This window comes from Oncorhynchus masou, chromosome 30 (assembly GCF_036934945.1).
Source record: "Oncorhynchus masou masou isolate Uvic2021 chromosome 30, UVic_Omas_1.1, whole genome shotgun sequence".
NCBI classification, from domain to species: domain Eukaryota; kingdom Metazoa; phylum Chordata; class Actinopteri; order Salmoniformes; family Salmonidae; genus Oncorhynchus; species Oncorhynchus masou.
In genome coordinates, this window is record NC_088241.1 from 14855882 (window position 1) to 14877846 (window position 21965).

The 21965-nt window shown below is 43.6% G+C and overlaps 2 protein-coding genes across 6 annotated transcripts in view; one reads left to right on the forward strand and one right to left on the reverse strand.

Moving 5' to 3' along the window:
* Nucleotides 1-16136, reverse strand: LOC135522125 (uncharacterized). Of its 4 annotated transcripts, none has more exons than XM_064948108.1 (14): nt 15916-16136; nt 11165-11503; nt 10683-10946; nt 10400-10435; nt 9807-9979; nt 9418-9580; nt 8639-8700; nt 8154-8346; nt 7004-7096; nt 2350-2505; nt 1930-2003; nt 1123-1149; nt 615-661; nt 1-339 (listed from the first exon to the last, which is right to left on the reverse strand). In XM_064948108.1, the coding sequence occupies exons 1-14, from the start codon at nt 15974-15976 to the stop codon at nt 300-302; spliced, it is 1728 nt and encodes a 575-aa protein (XP_064804180.1). In that variant the 5' UTR covers nt 15977-16136; the 3' UTR covers nt 1-299. The 4 variants fall into 4 exon arrangements, with proteins under 4 accessions (XP_064804180.1, XP_064804179.1, XP_064804181.1 ...); XM_064948107.1 differs by lacking the exon at nt 15916-16136 and adding an exon at nt 12493-12666; XM_064948109.1 differs by lacking the exons at nt 10400-10435; nt 15916-16136 and adding an exon at nt 12493-12666.
* Nucleotides 15392-21965, forward strand: part of LOC135522126 (nectin-2-like) — a 74226-nt gene continuing 67652 nt past the window's right edge. Inside the window, exon 1 of one of the 2 annotated variants that reach the window (XM_064948111.1) lies at nt 15392-15816. In XM_064948111.1, the coding sequence (XP_064804183.1) occupies nt 15732-15816 (85 nt within the window). In that variant the 5' untranslated portion in view covers nt 15392-15731. The remainder of the gene's footprint in view (nt 15817-21965) is intronic. The other variant, XM_064948112.1, reaches the window with a different exon arrangement.

The window sequence follows — 21965 nt, forward strand, 5'->3', positions numbered from 1 at the left end:
TGACTTGTTAAGCAAATTTTTACTCCTGAACTTATTTAGGCTTGACATAACAAAGGGGTTGAATACTTATTGACTTAAGACATTTCAGCTTGACATTTTCTATGAATTTGTAAAAATGTCAAAAAACATAATTCCACTTTGACATGATCAGGTATTGTGTGTTGGCTAGTGACATAAAATCTCAACGTAATCCATTTAGGCTGTAACACACAAAAATGTGAAAAAAGTCAAGGCACTGTAAATGTCCATATACTGAACAGAGGTGAGATAATATTGCTTCAATCTTTTGCTGATAAATCCTAAGATGTGGAGGTCTCCAGAAGGCTGCATGATTTGTATCTGAAAGGAGAACACACTCTTAAACCACACATACACATGCAGGTACACACACAAACGTATACACCCATGCATGACGTGCTGCACGTCACACCCAAAACCACACACTTTCACTGCATTATGTGCATTATGTTACCGACGTGCAGCGCCGGGTTGACAGTGTCATAGTGATGTTCAGAGTTGATGTGGGTGAAAGGGCCTATGAAGGGCAGATGGGAAATTGTGACAGAAACGCACACACACACACCACACATGACCCAGGGCTATTTAATTCTTACCGATCCAATTTCTCGTAGACATCATCCTCCACTCTGGGCTTCAGGTCCTGAGAGGAAGAGGAGAGAGAGAAGTGGTGGGAGGGAGAGAGGGAGAAGGGATAGGGAGGGAGGGAGAAGGGCATAGTACAGCAAGAGATAGGAGGGGAGGAGAAGAAGAGAAAGACAGAGGCATTGTAGAATGAGAGGAGGAGGAGAATAGGGTGAAGGGTTGGAAGGTAGAGAGAGACAAGAGGGAGGGAGAGGGGAGCACATTTAAAGGCATCCTCCTGGGTGTGATGCGATTGATTTGTTAATATCACTTATGTAAGGCTGACAGTTAAGAACTGACAGGTTTTTCTAAACCACAGGACTGGGGGGGGGGGGGGGGGTGAAGAGGGAGAAACACACGCGCACACACTGAGGACAGACTAGCAAGGGAGGCCACTACAACCTCACCTCCCCACACACACACAGACTCAGGGGAACGCTTCTGTGTCTGTGATGCTGAGAACAGAACACAATAACTCACCATGTACACTGAACCCTGGGGGGAAGTCTATAGGGAGAGAGGAGAGGAAACAGTGTTCAATAACCACACAAAGAGAGAGACAGTGTCACGTTCGTTATAATAATGGTCAGACCAAGGCACAGCGTATGTTGAGTTCCACATATTTTAATGAAAGTGAAACTTTAAGCAAATACAAAACAAAATAATGAATAAACGAACCGTGACGACTATGCAGTGCTAACCAGCAACTAAACATAAACAAGATCCCACAAAGAACAAGTGGAAAAAGGCTGCCTAAGTATAATCCCCAATCAGAGACAACGATAGACAGCTGCCTCTGATTGGGAGCCATACTCAGCCAACAAATAAATAAAAAACATAGAATACACATAGAAATAATAAACTAGAACACCCCCCAGTCACACCCTGACCTACTCCACCATAGAAAATAAAGGCTTTCGATGGTCAAGACATGACAGACAGAGAGAGACAGAGAGAGAGAGACAGAGAGAGAGACAGAGAGACAGAACGGGAGACAGAGAGAGAGAGACAGAGAGACAGAGAGAGAGAGAGAGAGAGATAGAGAGATAGAGAGAGAAAGGAATAGAGAGAGAGGTAGAGAAATATAGAGTACGGGAGAGGCAGGGAGTTATATGAGGGGTAAAGAAGAAGAAGCGGGAAAACGAAGAGAGAAGAAGAGAGAGACAGAAACAGAGGGCCAGAGACAGGAAATTAAATGGTGGGGAGACAGAAGGAGGAGAGAGAGAGGGAGAAGAGAACAGAGATTCATCAGAGTATTGAGATACAGAAAAGGCATGAATCCATCACCTGTCTGACATCCTCAGGATTCTCATAGATATTTTCCACTTCCCCGGAGTAGTGGGAGAGAGACTGTTCAATACCTGTGGAGAAATAGACACACACACACACACACACACAGACACACACACACACACACAGACACACACACACACAGACACACACACACACACACACACACACACACACACACACACACACACACACACACACACACACACACACACACACACACACACACACACACACACACACACACACACACACACACACACACACACACACACAGTGAGAGGCAGACTTCCAGATTCATTGCATCAACCTCATAATATGTCATGCCCCAGATCACTCACTGGAGTTGACAAGTCCAGAGATAGAGAGAACACAAGAAGGTAGGGATGTCGAAAAAGAAAACGCCGGAAGACTCACCGCGGCGAGAAATGTCTTTCTGTCTCCATAGCAACACACCAGCAACTGTGGCAATCAGGGGCACCAGGAGCAATGAAGCAGAGAGGAAGGGAAGGAGCGAGGCACTGTTGCTCTCTGGGTGAGGAGGAGAGATAGAAGTAGTGCTCTCTGTGTTGTCTGAGAGAAGAGGAGAGAAAGAGAAAAAGAAAATAAGTTAATGAGTGTTGTATGAATTGAACACTTGTACATGAACGATTAGTGAACAGTATGGTCTCATTCCCAGCAGGGGGCAGGCCTGATCCCTGGTTTAGCCTTAGAGAGGTCCTATCGAAATAGTGAGAGACAAGATGGGAGGGTGAGTCAATGTGAGTATGTTAAAATTCCTCCAAGATCACTGAAGCTAATTGCTATATGTCTAACTCCTTATCATGGCAAGACACTCAGTTTAAATCCTGTGTCACACTCCATACAGTACTCTGGATGAAACAGAACGATGAAAGAGAAGGTTGGGAGGGGAAACACGAAATTATTACATGACATAACCATGTGATTAGCTCATGATATTCAAATTAGCTATTTGTAGACTGACAAAGCGCCACACGCGACATGATTCCAGTAGTCTGGTGTGTTTGCATGGTAAGGTGAGGTGACATCATTCATGCAAACAGCCACAGGGAGACATGGGAGCTGTGTGGGAGGTGTCAGTTACCACAGTGACAACTACCTGCTCACAAGCATCCAGAATATAAGAGAGACTTTGATGTCACCAGTGTATATCTTCATTTATATATATACATATATCTCTTAATTTGTATACCAGCGATGTGACCATTACTAACATGCTACTGTTAATTATATATTGGTAATTTATGATGATTCTATTGTGAGGTTGAAGTCTTTCTGGATAAAAACAACTCAATTTGATGGCACCCATGTTTTATTTGTACTACCTCATCAAGTTACAAATTCCCAAAAATATCCAGAAGTTTGTTTCATAGAAGTTTGTAAGTCGCTCTGGATAAGAGCGTCTGCTAAATGACTTAAATGTAAATGTAAGTTTCCTCTACAGGCCTTCTTCACCTTGCCCTGCTGTCATGACTTAAACATGGTGCTCCAAACGAATCAATCATGAAGTGCTGTGTGAGGTGTAATTGATTGGTGGGGGTGGTGTTGGTGTGTGTGTGTGTGTTGTGGTCATTAATGGAATAGTGTGGTGGCAGGGAGTTGACCCCTGGGCCAGGTTGACCTGCTCTGTTCTCAATGCCAGCTTCTTTAACACTGCATGAATTATGGTAATTGGGTGCAGCGAGGTGAGGTGTAAATACCATCACTCCTCAATGGCCTGGGTGCACCTCTCCCCCTTCCTTCCTCTCTGCTCTCCTCTAATTTCCCTTCCCTACACACTTCCCCACATGACAAACTACTACAGTTTACTATAAAATACTATAGTCCTTACTATAGAATGCTGTAGTAAACTGTAATACACTGTAGAATACTATACTCCACACTGTAGTATCCCTCTATCGTGTACTTCTTACTATAGAATTGTGTAGTATACTGTATAATACTATACTACACACTGTTGTATCCCTTGAGTGTGTATTTCTTACATTATAATATTGTAGTATACTGTAGAATACTATACTACACACTGTAGTATCCCTCTATCGTGTACTTCTTACAATATAATTTTGTAGTATACTGTATAATACTATACTACACACTGTTGTATCCCTTGAGTGTGTATTTCTTACATTATAATATTGTAGTATACTGTAGAATACTATACTACACACTGTAGTATCCCTCGACCGTGACTTCTTACTATAGCATATTGTAGTATACTGTACTCCACACTGTAGTATCTTTTGATCATGTGTAGTACCTACTATAGAACTGTGTAGTATACTATAGAATACTATACTACACACTGTAGTATCCCTCGATCGTGTATTTCTTACACTACAATATTGTAGTATACTGTAGAATACTATACTACACGCTGTAGTGCTTACCATAGAATTTTGGAGTATACTATGGAATATTATACGACACACTGTAGTATCCACACAATCATGCAGTGCTTAGTATAAAATTCTGAAGTAAACTGTAGTATACTGTCAAATAATATACTACACACTGTAGTATCCCTCGATCATGTGTAGTACTTACTATATAATACTGTGTAGAATACTACAATTTTATCCACAAAAACACTACCGTTTTTTTACTATAGTAATACTACAGTATTCAATTTGCATATACCCCACCCATTCCCATCCCCCATGTCCCAATTTGTGCCACCCATGAGTGAGAAACCTACATGCCAAGTATAGACTATATATTGTGTTCCCTAAAGGTAATAGAAAAGAGCAGAAGCGTTGAATTATCAATTCATATTACAATCAAAGATAATAAAACAAAAACACTTAGTAAATACTACAGTAATGTCTGCAAAAACACTACAGTAATTACTTTAGTATTTACTTTAGTATTTACTATAGTTTTTGAAATATAGTAAACTGTAAATACTACAGTCATGTCTGAAAAAACACTACAGTGAATATTACAAGAAAGGCTGCAAAAACACTACAGTGAATACTACAGTATATAAATCTAGTACTAGTACAGTATTTATACCATAGTATACTATATTATTTTTTTATGTGGGTCTATCATCCATCTTTTCCTCTTTGCTCCCCTCTGTTCCTCTATTCTTTCCTCCCTTCTCTTCTCTCTCCCTTCCCTACCTCCCATCTCACTCTCTCCCTTACCTACCTCCCATCTCGCTCTCTCCCTTCCCTGCCTCCCATCTCGCTCCCTTCCCTGCCTCCCATCTCGCTCTCTCCCTTCCCTGCCTCCCATCCTGCTCTCTCCCTTCCCTACCTCCCATCTCGCTCTCTCCCTTCCCTGCCTCCCATCTCGCTCTCTCCCTTCCCTGCCTCCCATCTCGCTCTCTCCCTTCCCTGCTTCCCATCTCGCTCTCTCCCTTCCCTGCTTCCCATCTCGCTCTCTCCCTTCCCTGCCTCCCATCTCGCTCTCTCCCTTCCCTGCCTCCCATCTCGCTCTCTCCCTTCCCTGCCTCCCATCTCACTCTCTCCCTTCCCTGCCTCTCATCTCACTCTCTCCCTTCCCTGCCTCCCATCTCGCTCTCTCCCTTCCCTGCCTCCCTTCTCCTCTCTTCTCTCCCACATCCCAATAAGAGAGTAAATGGGACAACAAACCACAATACAACGTTCAATCAGCCCTCACAAACAAGAGCTCATTCTAAATGCAACACTTCCCTTTGCATATCCATTACTTTTGTTAAAGCATTGCTTTGTTGTGTGTCATCATCATGGCTCCTCTGTATCAGTGATGTATGGGGGTATTGGTAGTGAGCTCATCCCCATTAGGAGATTCATTCAACTGTCAGATCCTTCTGTGGCTGTATGTGCTTCCTCAGATACAATGAATGTGAATACATTCCAGAGAGCTGTCCTGATGTCCTCCCTCACCATTTACACTTATCATCTGAAGAAGTGTGGGGGTGTGAAGAGAGGGAGAGAGAGAGAAAGAGAGAGAGAGAGCGATACAGACACAGACAGACACAGAGAGACAGGGAAACAAAGACTATTTGAACCCAGGCGGGTCAATAAAGCAGACGCTTACATTACAACACTCTTACTATGGAGAGAGAGAGAGGAAGAGAGAGAGAGAGAGAGATAGGAATAGAGAGAGAGAGGAATAGAGAGAGAGAGGAATAGAGAGAGAGGAATAGAGAGAGAGAGGGAGAGGGAGAGAGAGGAATAGAGAGAGAGAGGAATAGAGAGAGAGGAATAAGAGAGAGAGAGAGAGAAAGAGAGAGAGAAAAAAGAGAGAGAGAGAGAGAGAGAGAGAGAGAGGGAGAGAGAGGAATAGAGAGAGAGAGAGAGAGAGGGGAATAGAGGGAGAGATGGAGGGAGAGATGGAGAGAAAGGGCGAGATAAAGACAGAGGAATGGTTTGAAAAATACCGATCAGTGTGTTGGGGGTTGCATTTTCCCTTTGAGATCTGTTGTAAACCAAAACACTCTAAGTCAGACAGAGGCCTTATTCCCTATATAGTGCACTAATTTGGACTAGGAACAGTAGTGTGCCATTTAGGACACAAGCGTATAGTGTAGCAGACAGAAATACATGGTTAGTGGCCATGGATCTAGTCTATTTCTGCTCTAGCTAACTTCTCCTCACCTTGCCAAGGCAACAGTGTAGCACTGCTGAATGCAGAAACAGTCTGTCACTCAGCCAGGCACGCACACTGGCCAGGAGGCGGGGCTGCAAGGTCAGTGCTCTGTGAAGCGTTTTATAGTGGTTGTAGAGCAACTTCAGGTCAACCTGTCTGGCTGTGATAAGCAACAGACCAATGGGTTAAGGATGTAGAATAGGATAGAATGGAGTAGAATAGAATAGGTGAAGCAGACAATTAGACTCCCATTCAAAGCAATGCTCTGTGGTGTGTGGCTGGATCCGACATGGGACCATATTGGGTGTCATGTGGAAGTTTTCTTCAGTCAATACTTGGCACATCCTCACCCAGAATTCAGTGTATTTCTCTGTCTTCTATATGTGTACAATTCTTGATATTCTCACGACCATATCGTGGAACATTTCAAGTTTATGTGGAATTTAGAATTGGAATTTAGAATTCATCCTACCTATTCCATTTCTGGGCTGATTGGTTAGCTCACAACAGGGCTCTGGAGATAACGAGATGAGGATGGAGTGGGCACACATCCAGCACTGAAGGACTGGAGCGACGGGAGAGAGGGATAAACACAGGCAGGTGTGTTTACATAGCTAACGGATTAGCAGCTGAGCTAGCCTGCTGTTCACTTCTCTCTGTTGGGAAGGGATGTCTTGTGTGTTTAGAATTTAGAGCAGTGGTTCCCAACCAGGGGTACTAGGACCCCTGGGGGTACTTGGTCTATCAACAGGGGGTACTTGAGAAGACTTTTAAGACCATAGGCTTTCTGGTAAAATGCACATGAGGGGGTACTTCAGGGCTACTCCGGGCAGAGCAGAATTCAGTTGGTGGTACAGTAACCCAAAAAGGTCGGGAACCACTGATCTAGAGCAGTGTTTCCCGCCTCCAGTCCTCTAGTACCCCCAACAGTACACATTTGTATTCGTAGCCCCAGACAAGCACACCTGATTCATCCTGGCAACTAATAAGGCCCTCAAAGAGTTGAATCAGGTGTGCTTGTCCGTGTGTGCTGTTGGGGACCACTGATAGAGGAGGTTCATGTTCAGTAAACATGGACTTGGATGAGTGCCTATATGGTCATAATGATTATAGTGGTGTTGGCTATAGTAGTGTTAAAGAGCAAAGTATATTTAAAGATCTCAAATGGCAACACACAAACAGATGAGTTACATAACTTCCTGGTTTTACAACTTCTCTGTTTGTATGGTTCCATCTGAGTGGTTTAAATATACTTTCCCCTTTTGTTAATCACTGATGAGAATCACTGATGGGAACTGACCAGGGGCGGACTGGAACCAGAAATCGGCCCTGACATTTCTAACACATCGGCCCAGACCGCCCCTGGAACTGACTGGGTAGGTGCGAGGAAGAAAGAATAAGATGATAGCAGGAAGGAAAGGAAGCATTGTAAAGGGACCTATTTGGACAAACATGTAGGCCTATATATCTACTGTTGGTTCTGATAGGTAAAATTAGTTGACACTGACCTGAGAAAAGTTTAGCATTTTTAGCATTACCGATCATGGTTAGCATTAGGAGAGGGTATGCTGATCTTAGATCTATATCTAAAGACCCAAGTTGGACCATTTGGTTCTCTCCACCTTTCGGGGGCAGTTTGACGGTGTAAACAGCCTTGACCGCCTGTCCGTTCCGCAGTAGCATGGTGCAGGTGTAGTTCCCAGCCGTGTCCTGGGTGGGGGACAGGGGGACCTCGGTGCTGAGGTGACCCGGGCCAGAGGAGCTCCACTTCAGCGTGCGACTCTGGTTCTGGTGGCTCCACACCACCCGCTTCACCTGGTGGATGGAGGAGATGGATTGGGTTTATACAGTGTGTTCTTTATCCACCAGGGCCGTGTTCATTCAGGGACTATGTAATAGAAATCTTACAACAGGGAAAAAAGTGTTTCTAATTGGAAAAGTCCAGGTTGCCCTTCCGTGTTTCAGTCAGTGTTCCGTTTTGTGCCTAATGAACTCAGCCCAGGTGCTTAAGGTGCCATTTTGTGCCTGAAAGCTCACCACACATCAGCTAACTATGACAGTGAAGAGATGAGGGAAGAATGTGGACAGTCAGGGGATGGTTACCTACCTGGGAGCGCTCTGCATACTGACACGTCAGGACCAGGGCTGATGGAGAATGTCTGGCTTTCACTGGGATGGAGGGAGGGAGGAGAGAGTGGAAGGCAAGGGAGTAGGAAAGAGAAAGACAATGTGAGGTAGGGATAAGGAGAGAGTGAAGGAAGTACCAATAAGGGGTAGTCAGGGGACAAAAAGAGAAGGGGGGCAAGGAGAGATAGAAGGTGTTGGGGGGGGGGGAGAATGAGCGAATCAGGGCTGGTTCAAAATAATATACATTCATTACACAGAATTGCTTCTAATGTGTCGCATGATGGTGACTGATGCCCCATGTCTCATCGAACCCCAATGAGGATCATTCTGGGTGTAATCAAGCCCTACAGACACACATGTCTCTGTCAGTGATTACAGTGTTTAATGTGTGCCTCCCACAGCCCTGGTATAATCATACATAATTACACCCATAATGAGGCAGGTTAAAAATATATGGGTCCGTGGGGCTGTATGTGTGTGTGTGTATGTGTGTGTGACAGATGTGTGGAGCAGGGTGACAGTGACAGATCGCTTGGTCATGTCTGGGCAGCTGTAATGGCTGCCAGAGGGACAGTGATTATTAAAGCCTTCCAAGACCGCAAAAATGGACAGACGGGTGTGTGAGTATGTGTGTGTGTTTCTGCGTGTGTGGGAGTTGGACAGTATTTTTAGTCTTTGTTTTTATTCATACCAATATCTCTATATCAGACATAAATACATAACTCTTCTCTCTTCACTCCTCCCTCTTCCCCTCTGTACCTTGGAGGATGCTAAGCAGGGTCCTCTGGCTGAACACGTTGTCATTGAGGAAGACCTCACACATGTAGAGGCCTCCGTCATTCAGCCCCGGGCTCAGCAGGAAGGAGAAGAAACCCTCTTTTGGGGTAGACAATGGCCCGTCCAGGCTCAGCTGGGCATGAGTCTAGATCAATCAAATTCATTCAATCACATTCATTTATAAAGGCTCTTTTTACATCGGCAGTTGTCATAAAGTGCTTTTACAGTAACCGGCCTGGACCCTGTGGAGCAGGCAGAAACAGAAGCACTGTAGCTAGGAAAACCCCCTTGAAGGAAGAAACCTGTAGAGGAACTCAGTTCATACGCACGTAAGCAAGAACACATACACACACATCCTCTTCTGAGTGTACCTTGCTCTGCTCTGTGCGGTCCCTCCAGCGGTCGTACTCGTAGACCAGGGTTGTGGTGTTGATGTTTCTGCTGTCTGGGGGCTTCCAATAGAGCAGGACATAGTCGCCCCGCATCGGAGGGCAGGCGAGGGTGAGAGGGGTCTGGGTGAGACTGGCCATAGAGATCTGAGCACCTAGGGAGGGGGAGAGGAGATGGAGGGGGAGGGAGAGAGAGAGAGAGAGAATGGGGGGAATGGGGAGAGGAAGAGAATGAGAGGTATGTAAGTGAGAGAGAGAACGTGAGAGATAAGAAGAGAGCGAGAGAGTGGTGGGGGAACAGTGAGAGAAATATGTAGGGAAGATGGTGGGGTATAGAGATATAGAGAGGAGGATGAGTGACAGAAGTGGCAGTGGAGAGAGGAACAGAACAGACAGAGGAAAAGAAAGAGAGATAGAGAGAGGTGCACAGCAGCAATAGGATTATGTCGTTATGTTTCTGAGAGAGAGCTGGTCCCTCAGTAAGGTCAGTTTGTATTGTGCTGCTTGATCCAAAGGCTGCTGACTCTGTGTTTTAGCTCGACTAGAGTCTACTGTACATGGTGACCGGCACTCACTATGGCTTATATTGGTGAACGAGGCCACATTCATACCTAGAAAGAGAGAGAGAGAGGTTGAGAGGGAGAGGGAGAGAGAGGAAGAACGACAGAGAGGGAACAAGGGCGTGAGAGAGAAAGGGACAGAAATAAAAAATGTGGGTTAGTGTGGGAGCAGTGGATATAGTGGGAGCACATATAAACACTAGTCAATTATATAACGATGCCAATACAAGGCCGATCTAGATACAATGCTTTGTTTGGAGTATTGAGATTAATTTACCCCCCTCCCGTCATATCTCACCATCCACGCGGAGGTCCACAGTGAAGGGGAACATAGGGGAGCTGCTGTTACCCCTTGGGTACACCTGGCAGATGTATACCCCCTGGTCAGTGAGGCGTATCTGGGGCAGCTTGGCAACACCCCCCCCTGACCTCCTTGCCAATCGTAGGGGCTTCCCACCAGGGGACAGCCAGGTTACCTCGGAAACGGCGGAGGCGGGGGACACTTCTGCCATCAGACGCAGTGTGCTGTGCTGAGGGAGAGTGGCTGAAGGAAAGATAGAGACTGGGACCGATGTAGGAGGTAGGAAATAGGAGGAACGATAGAAGAGATAAAAAACATGTGGGATATTGCTACTACAGTCAGACCTGATGGTGTCAAATAAAGTGGGCATGGGGAATTATTTATACATAATATTTGTATCAATACCATCACAACTGTATATTACATGTATATGGACATACTGTAACGGTAGGTTTGTGTGCAGGACCAAAGTTCTATACCTGTGAGGATGGCTAATAGTATGATCTTCTCTCTCAGTTTCTTCTGTTGCTGTATAATCAGACAGGAGTAGCGACCCTTGTCCTCCATTTTGGGGATGAACAGCAGAGAGAAGTCCCCAGTTTCCTGAAAGTTTGAGTCAACCAATCGCATGGAAGCCTTTGAGGCTGCCCCCGAGAACTGCTGCCTCTCATTGGCCGAGAGGACCAGTTTCCAGTGGTCCACGCTAGGAGACTTCATCTTCCAATTAATGCTCACAGAACCCGTGAGAGGCCAATCAACACAGGGTAAGGTAACTTCCCTGCCAACCATTGTCACAACGATATCACTCCAGTCAGGGTCTGATAATGACAAAAAACACACACAAAAAAACAAGTGAGTGAAATAGTGATAGGTCTAACCTTCCAATGGGCTTACAGGGGAACTTCTGCCATGGCTGCTCACACCTATCCAGCTCTATGTGCTCTGTAAAAACTAAACGTGCTCGTAGAATGGGGTTGCAGTTGGATCAGGCTCTGGCCTCACTACTGATAGAATCGACCTGAGGAGATAAGAGGTGACTAGTTCTGGAGCCACAATCAACACTCAGACTTAACCCAGAGATGCTCAGCTCTGCTTCGAGAGGACTCTCAAATAGCACCCTATTTCTTAGAGCCCTGGTACAAAGTAGTGCACTATATAGGTAATAGAGTGCCAGTTGGAACGCATCCCCAGGTTTTTATCCTTCCTTTCTAATCAGTAACTGATTTAGATCAGGAAGAGCCAGTGTGTTGTGGACTATTTAAGCCTAATCAATGGCATTAATGGACCAATTAAACGCCAAGGAGAGTTGAGAGCCAGCCAGACTGGACGGATTAGAGATGTGTATCCCTGGTTTGACCTTCAAACGACAGGAATATTTGTAAACCTCTACTGAAATACTACCTTATTCATAAAATATCAAATGTATTTATAAAGCCCTTCTTACATCAGCTGATATCTCAAAGTGCTGGACAGAAACCCAGCCTAAAACCCCAAACAGCAAGCAATGCAGGTGTAGAAGCACGGTGGCTAGGAAAAACTCCCTAGAATGGCCAGAACTCAGGAAGAAACCTAGAGAGGAAACAGGCTATGAGGCTATAAAAAAAGGCTATAAAATACTACCTTGATTATTTTGAATGTTAAGTTTTCCACATACTTTCTGATAAAAAATCCACTGAACACCGACAGAAGAATCTCACATTCGTTTTCAGCTTTAAAACGAGCGAGTAACCCAGTCATAACAGAGAATACTTGCAAGTGAAGGAAATTTGTGCGATGTCATCTATCAATGGTTCAAATTTCACCATACCTTTAGTGGTTGTGTCAGATTGAGTGATGAGCACCACCGAAGAAGAAATAAGAACAAAGAGGAGACATCTAAACTCCATGGTCCAAGCGGAGGCAGCGGAGCAGATGTAAAGTCAACTCAAACACAGACCCACACACACTCTCCACTTGCACCCACCACCACCACCACCACAAACAACAACACCCTTCTCATCTCCAGTTTACTAGTAACATTTCTGTATTCTATAATTGTCATTAACAGGGAATGTGGCTAAGTTCCAAATGGCATCCTATACCCTATTTAATGCACTACTTTTTTACCAGGGCCAATATGACTGGTCAAAAGTAGTGCACTATATAGGGGATATGGTGCAATTTGGGGCCAAACTTGTGCCTTTGCTTTGAACAGGATACGACCCATTCAAAACCTTGATAGTGTTCAGGAAGAGAGTGTCACTGTGTCCACTGACTGGTAGTCTGTTGGTGACTGATAAACACTTATAGGACTGGCACAGAAACACGCACACAGGCAACACGCTCTCTCTCTCACACACACACACACACACACACACACACACACACACACACACACACACACACACACACACACACACACACACACACACACACACACACACACACACACACACACACACAGTATAACACACCAGGCTACGTGATGTTGTAAACTCATGCTGCAGCTGTGTATGTTCTTGAACAGAGAGGGAAGAACTTGAATTGGGATAAAATCGATATGATGACCTCTAACCTGGGGTTGGAGAACGACAAAAGGAACAAACACGTACAGTATATGTGACAGTGAGAAAGGGAAAAAGATCAGTAAAGGGGGAGAGACAGGGAGGAAGAGATGGACAGAATGAAAGTGAGGGAGAAAGACAGAGAGAGGTAACGAGGAAGTTAGAGAGATAAAGAGTTTGGGTTATAGTGGGAGCAGTGGAACCCCTGGGCTAAATGTCTTTACATCCCAAAAATGTGTTTAATTAAGCTAACGGTGCTATCAGCTCCTCTGAGCTCCATTACTCCATTACCAGATACACTCTTAATTACCACTGAGCTGAAGGGGAGAGAGGGGATAGAAGGAAAGAGAGAGAGGCATGGGAGAGATGGAAGAGGGGAAGGGTGTGGAGAAAGAGAAAGACTGGACAATGGAGAGAAAGAGGGGGAGATAAATGAGGAAAAGAGAAAGATGTATGACAGTATGATAAATTGGAAAATACAGGAACAAATAGAAAGTAGCAACTGAAAGAGAAGTAGTGACAGGGTGAGTGATAGAAACCAGAGAGAGAGAGTGATGGAAACCAGAGAGAGAGAGAGAGAGAGAGAGAGAGAAAGAGAGAGAGAGAGATACTGTAGATAGATAGATAGGATAGATTTTGGAACTTCTGTGAGTGTAATGTTACTGTTCATTTTTATTTTTTGTTTTCTACTTCACTTGCTTTGGCAATGTTAACATATGTTTCCCATGCCAATAAAGCCCTTGAATTGAATTGAGAGAGAGGCAAAAGAGAGAGAGCATGGTAGTACTGATCTCCTCCCTCATGGATAAATAATCACTCTAAGCTCTGGCTCAGTTTAATGAGTGCTGCCAATGAGCTAATACCAGACAACTATGAACTCCACTATCCTCGTCACAGACCCACAGGCAACCCCAGGACAAGGTGACAGGAGTGGAGAGGAAAACGAAGAGAGAAGAGTGAAAGACAAGGCCGGGACAAAGAAAGTGAGGGACAAAACGAGGAGAGGTTAGAGTGATCAAATCCAGACATAACATCGGCCAGAGGGATGAGAGAAAATTAGTTAGGTCCCTACATGGCTCGGAGAAGGGCTCAGAGTATTGAAAGTGAAAAGAGATTGTGAGAATTCAGAGGTGACAATTGTGGACTGACAGAGGAGAGGAGAGTAGAGGAGAGGAAATGAGAGGTCAAGGGCAAAGAGTGAAATATGGGATGAGAAGGAGGTAATAACAATGAATAAGTGTTCTCTGCATGCCTGTAAAACACATGGACGTACAGATTAGCCTTAAAGCTGCAGGATAATATTGGCTTTCCTATGTTGCTTTGGTGGACAATAAGAAAATGTTGTTTTTTGATTAGTGAGTGCAGGGGTGACTAACCCAGAGATCTGATCTGGGTCTGCAAGCTTTAGTTCCAGCCCTGTTTTAACACACCTGAGCTAATCAAGGTCTTTAGAATCACACCTGAGGGTGGTCATTTGATTGTGATCTCTGGTCTTCGTCAGTGGTTATTTGACTGTGACATATGCGTCAAAGATGTTGATTGTGACACTAATGTTAGTGGTTATTGGATTGTAACGTTTTTTTTCAGTGTTTATTTTATTGCGACACTTTAGTAGGCTGTGTCATGATTGAGGGACGTTAGAGCCAAACAGCAGAGGGCGCTATAATCATTCCTTTGCCTCATACCCACCACTGCTGGGCTACTGTGCCTTGAACTAGGTAATTGAATGGTACATGTATTACAATTGACCAAATCAGTGTAAAATATTGGAGGGTGTACTTTCCCATAAATTAGCCAACACATTACGGGTAGATTATTTTTGTTCTAAATCAAAACTCGAAGTTTGTAGCATCCTCCATCTAAAAAAAAAATGTAATTTCCAATCAAAAGACAGTAGAAAACAGAAGAGGGTACATTGACGAATATGCCAAGTTTATTTTTTTTGTAAAATACAGGCAAGACAGACAGCTCGCCTTGAGGTTCAACAAATGTAGGTGTGCGCCCTATTAACCGTGTTGTCCAGCCAGTGCTGGAAATCAACAAGGTTTCCGTTTTGGATAACACAATCTTTTAAAAAGTATAATTCCTAAAGATTGTCATACTTTAGGGAGTTTCCAAACTTCCAGCCACATATCGTTTGATTTCAAGGAACTGTGACGTTGCCTAGGGATAGTCTATGGCGTCACAACCAGTCACCCAGTAGAGATCTCTCCGCAGTGTGGAAATAGTTGATAGAGCACACGCAATCCAATCCACCTTTTTAGCTACCAGAGCAATATACATTTGTGAGTTTCTTGTCCGCATCGCTTGGACCAATTGGATAGGATTTTTTATTCGTTTTAACGGGCTCCGACATAAGCGCAGTCAGTGAAGGACGTTTGAAAACTAACGGTTTGAATTAGACTTCTGATTAGTTCAGGATTAAGTTCAAACCGGGAAAAGACACGGATAGAGGTTTTGTTTTACCAACGACATAAGATTAATTTTAATCAGCACAGACAGCATGGCGAGAGAGGACGCTCGGAATAGGCATGACTTCACAAAAATCATCGGACTGTTCAGCGTGGTCACGTTGCTGACTTTTCAAGGTAAGAAGAACATATTTCAAAAACCACCACGGACATTCACCAGCAGCCCAAGCTAATTGTTATCTTGTACTTTTACCACGGTTCGTTTGGTTGCGTTACCTGCCGGGGAGGTTTCAGTTACGATCCAATCAACGTGCAGGTGTACACTAGGTCTTGACATGTTTTTTTACGATAACATTTTCCTTCTTACGGTTGTGAAATAAATTATTAATAAACAGTCTTGTCCCTAAACTAATTTGACTAGACTATTTTCTGATCGTAACACTCCCTCGGTTACATGAGTTTCGGCGTAAAGTAGGCTACGCGGTGTTTTTGCTAAGGTGTGGTTCAGTTGGCAATCAAAGTATATTTTTCTTCCTGGTGCCAGCAGGTGCATCGTCACTTGTTCTTTTCCAAATACAACCCTAGCGCTGTTGCGTGTCCTTGATCCTCTTTCCCCAGGACCACTCTTCTCCTTCAATTCCTTACGTCCCCCTGCGCCTTTTCTTTCCTCTATCTGACACATCATCCTCGATTAGTTCCAGTTCACAACACATACATTGGGTTTGAAATAGCTTTTAATGTAAACAGTGCAGCAACAGTGTGTAGCCTACTTGCCACCAACGCCATAAAGTGATTGAGGCTGCAGAGTCGCATTTGATAGAGTCCTTGTGGCCTGTGTATTTTAAATAAACACTTGTGCCCAGATCCATATAATACCCGAGGGATGTGGTATATGGCCAATATACCACTGCCAAGGGCTGTTTTTACGCGACGCAACGCGGAGTGCCAGGATACAGTCCTTATAAGATAACTAGACAGCCATCGCACGCAGCCTACACCACAAACCCATAAGGTGGTTTATTGCTATTATAAACTGGTTACCAACCTAATTAGAGCAGTAAAAATACATGTTTGTCATACCCTTGGTATACAGCCACATACCACGGCTTTCAGCCAATCAGCATTCAGGGCTCAAACCACCCAGTTTATAATTACTTGGATAATTACCAACTGAGAATATTGAATATTGTTCTAATTCAAGACATTCAGTTACATAGTATTGTTTAAATATTCACCATATCATGTTAAAGGGAAAATCCACTCAGACTCTTTTGGTATTTTTTCCTAAGTGTTTTTCATGTCAGCAGTTAGGTGTAAGGATATTGGACATAGTGTCACCAGCCACAAAACCATGATGATGCATTTTGCATCTGCATGATGATATGGCCGGTGACACTGTGCTTCTTGAAAGTCCAATATTTTCACTACTTTACCCCTGACATGCAAAACATTTTGGGACTGCATCAACAGTGGACTAATGGAAGGGAAAAAAAGCTAAACTTAGAGTTTGAGTGGATTTTGGGCTAACATGGCAGCCATAGAATGTTGTAGTGTCATGTAAATGCATCATAATACTCATTCTAGACATTCAGTTTAATAGTCTTAAAATAACATTATTCCCCATGTAATGTCAGTGGGAGCGAACATGGCCAATAAAAAGGACAACACCGCACACTGCTGTTCATGTTCCCAGGTGATAAAAAATAGGCTATATTAGGCTATATTTAACTTTTCAACTGTGCCATCTTTTGGCGTCACACTTGCATATAAAGATCAAAAGATGTTGGTAATGTATTTGCTTTATTCGGGAGGTTAATTGATTCAGGTGTGGTAGGCTTCGAGCTCAGGTGTGTAGATTCTCTCCCTATACTTGCAGAGTGATCAGGCAAGTTAGCCCAAACAAATGTACATCTTTATATTCATTTATTTGTAGTGGCAATTTAACCCAGACCTCTATTTTTTCTTTTCCCATGGACAAAAAAGTCAACACTGTCTAAGGAAACTTTAGTGCCACAGAAAGAGAGAGTAGTGGCCTAGCCGAGGCCTACTGTATTGCCTGCTGTAGTTGGTTTAATAAAAACTAAAAACATTGAACCTTTATTTAACTATGGAAGTCACTTAAGAACAAATTCTTATTTTACAATGGCGGCTTACCCCGGCCAAATCCTAACCCGTACGACGCTGGTCCATTTGTGCGCGGCACTATGGGACTCCCAATCACGGCCGGTTGTGATACAGCCCGGGATCGACCCAGGGTCTGTAGTGATGCGGTGCCTTAGACCGCTGCATCACTCGGGAGCATTGTTGTTCATAACACAATAATAATAATAATAATAATAATAATAATAACAATATCATCCGGCCCAGAAATGTATTTTATTTTCAGATTTATTTATGGTGTGGACCTTTTTCAGCCCAAATCCACTTTTACAGAACATCTAGTGCACTTAGGGGAAGGAAAACGGTGGCAAACAACAAAAGGTTCATATTTACCAGGAAAAATGCTTGTTTAACCAGTTCAAGTGTACACAGCTCCCTCTTCACTTTATTGATTTTACAGAAAGAGCTCTTACACGACAATGTTCGGGCCTTGTTTGTGTGGGGTTTTTTTGCGGGAGAATGGTTGTTGGAAAATGTTTTCTGTTCTCTGCTAAGCCAAGAAAATCTTGTTTTTAAGGATATGACCATACAGAGTTTCAATAGCTTAGTAGAGGAAGGTAGGCTTAGTTCAGTTGTCATCCATTTCAATTTAATATAGTCTCATAACCCAGCTTACAGTGTAATAACAGGGAGTTACATTTGTTTTTAATTAAGGTAGGCTTCTATAGTATGAAAACAATCAATAAAAGACATGTAGTAGAGAATGGATGGGATTCCACTTTGAGCCCTAAAACAACACTGTAATACCCCCTAACGAGGTGCAGGTCCTATGTGGGTCAGGAGGGCTTGAACCCCGTTGCCATGGTGCTTTATATTGAAATAGGGCTATGGGGTCAGCTGTGACTGGTTACTTCGTCTTTACGGCTGAGTAAACAGCGTTGGTGTGTGTGTGAGAGTGACTGGTGGGCTGGCAGGGTCAGGGGAGAGAGCAGGCTACAGTCGCACGCTTTTGGAAGAAGAGAGAAATGTGACATTAGGCCAAATTGACTTTGTGCAGCGACCAGCAGTGAAGACACTTGAGATCCTCCTGATGGGTCTCTTCAGCCATTTGGGAACAGGTGGCTTCTTTAGAATGATGCAGAGACAGTGCAGGCTGAGGATTGTGTTTCAGTCAGTCCATTGGTTGGTAGGTCAGTTGGTTTATAGGACTGAATGAACAACTGATTGTCCCACCATCACTTGAGCTCCCTCTCTCCCTCCCCCGCCTGCCAGACCCAGTACATACAGGGGCCCTTGTTCTCTTGTCGTTCATGTTCCTGTGTGAGTGATGTTAGTTATTGGTTTATTCAAACACACTCCCTCCTCTCCCCCTCGCTCTGTCCTCAAGGCCACGCTGTTTATGGGTGTCTGAGAGGGGGAGGAGGAGAGAAAGATGTGAGGATCCTAACGGATAAAATAATGTGAAATGTTTTTTTAGAGGAATGGGAGAATATAATTGAAACATTCTTATCTAAATCAATGTTTCTTCCCAGACAATCACAGCAAAAACAACACTGCAGAAATAGACTAGTCTTATTTCAAATTGGAAAAGCAACCTTTTTTTGAATGTGTGAACTTGTCAATGAATGTCTGTATCCTCCAGGTGTTATGTTAATGAGGTGTCCTTGCCCCTCCGCTATAGAGCTGCAAATGCCATGGGGATTGGGAGAAGGTCAGGTGTGTGTTCATTAGTCTTGCTTTGACTGCTTTTAGTATGGATTCATCACTGGCCCTGTCTCTCTCACTCTCTCTCTCACTCACTGCAGGGCCTGTTTAGCGTAGATCAATAGTTGCCCTCATCACCAGTAAACCTCAGTTGATTCAGACATAAATGTGTGTTTTTAGTTTACAGCCCAATGGAGTCGTGAATGTAATACTAAGTGTGTGTGTGTGGACGGTGCCCAACACCTGTGGCCCTGACTCTGCTGCCTCCATGGAATTCTAATTCAATCCTCATTTTATGGCAGTTTATAACAGTTCATCAATGAACTACATTCCACAAAGAATGAAAAGACCTACTACAGTAAGTCAAGCCATAGAGCTTATTGATGCATGTGTGCGTCTATAATCAATGCATGTGGAGAGACAGTTATTTTCTCTGTGAACAATTTTTCTTTAAATCAAAGGCCAGACTAGGTTGTTGTTGATTTAACAAACATCATTAGACAATATGGATCGTTCTATAGATTGCGAGTGAGTGTGCAAGTGTGAGAGAGAGAAATCAGCAACCGTACTTGTCACTGAATTGTACGTTTTGCTATTGGATTGGGATGCAGGAGGAATAATTGTCGACACACCGCTAGCTAGTGATAAATGTGGGTGTGTAACCTGAGGCTATGCTGTGTAGGGCTGACCCCATTTCGTCGACTGGACGATGGTTTGGTTCTTCAGACAAGCAGTGGCAAATATGTTAAATGTATGGCACACGAGACACCTGTCTGATTCACGGCTGTCTCAGTGAAGAACAAACACCATTGCGGAAGCTGTGGGGTGACACTGGTGTGCCATCCAGTAGTACATTTACTGTTAATTCCCATCATTTCTAATCTACAATGTTTGTTTTTAGGGTAATTACTGTGAATGTATTATTATTACTACTACAGTCTTGTCATTGGAGGAGTGGACACATTGTAGAGTGTACAACCTAGGCTACACTTGAGAGTTTTGGTTTATTTCATTCCATTTATGAGTTATCAATTTATTCAGTGTCTTTTGTGTGGAGCACCCTGTCAATCTTGAGTAAGGACACCCACCTGATTGTACATAGAAGTAGGCCTAGGCTGCCTGGCCTGCATGCAAATGTAGTCTTATAAATGTCACTATTTTGGGATCTGATAGCCTACTATTTCTGTTTGTCTTAACTCACCATCACTGTGTAGCTTCTCAAAGTAATTTTTAAGGTATTAGTTTTTCTGGATATTTTCTACCTGACATTGATTTTGAGATATGTAGACTTTATTATAAATGATATGAAACTGTTCCATGAAACTGTTTATATGGAAATCATAATTGGCACGCAGATCAGTAGAAATGGTACGGTAACTTGACATTACAAATGGGAAAGGGTGTCGCCTATTACCGGAAACTTTAGGAGCCTAATGACAGAATCTGTGAAGAGCAGTAGGCAGTAATTTGTCTTAATTTTTAATTGTAGTGCTTAAAGCATCAGCTCAGTAGCCTACATATACAGTGCCTTCAGAAAGTATTCAGACCCATTGACCTTTTCCACATTTTGTTACGTTATAGCCTTATTCTAAAATGGATTAGATCGTTTACACACACTACCCCATAATGACAAAGCAAAAGCAGGTTTTATACATTTTTGCAAATGTATAAAATAAACTGAAATATCACATTTACATAAGTATTCAGACTATTTACTCAGTACTTTGTTGAAGCACCTTTGGCAGCAATTACAGCCTCGAGTCTTCTTGGGTACGACATTACAAGCTTGGCACACCTGTATTAGGAGAGTTTCTCCCATTATGCTCTGCAGATCCTCTCAAGCTCTATCAGGTTGGATGGGGAGAGTAGCTGCATAGCTAATTTTGGGTCTTTCCAGAGATGTTAGATCAGGTTCAAGTCCGGGCTCTGGCTGGGCCATTCAAGGACATTCAGAGACTTGTCCTGAAGCCACACCTGGCTGTGTGCTTAGGGTCGTTGTCCTGTTGCCTCAGTCTGAGGTCCTGATCGCTCTGGAGCAGGTTTTCATCAAGGATCTCTCAGTACTTTGCTCCATTCATCTTTCCCTCGATCCTGACTCGTGTCCCAGTCCCTGCCCACGATGAGGTCTTACAGAGATCCCCACTGGGAGTGTTTGTGTTTGCCTGGCAGTGTTGCCAGATTGGAGGCCTTCCATCCAATCAAAGGGAGAGGAATTAGAACCCCCTCCCCCTTTTTAAGGAATGCCAAATGCCACTAAGATGAATGGGAGTGGAAGGGTTTACAAAAACATAGCTCTGCTGAGGTCATTGGGGGTCATATTTGAGTAAAAGTGAAGATACCTTTTAACAGAAAATGACAAAAGTGAAAGTCACCCAGTAAAATCCTACTTGAGTAAGTCTAAAAGTATTTGGTTTTAACTATCTAAAGTAAAAAATAATTTCAAATTCCTTATTTATGCCAGATCAGAGACCGAAGGGATCACCAGGGATGTTGTCTTGATAAGTGTGTGATTTAGACCATTT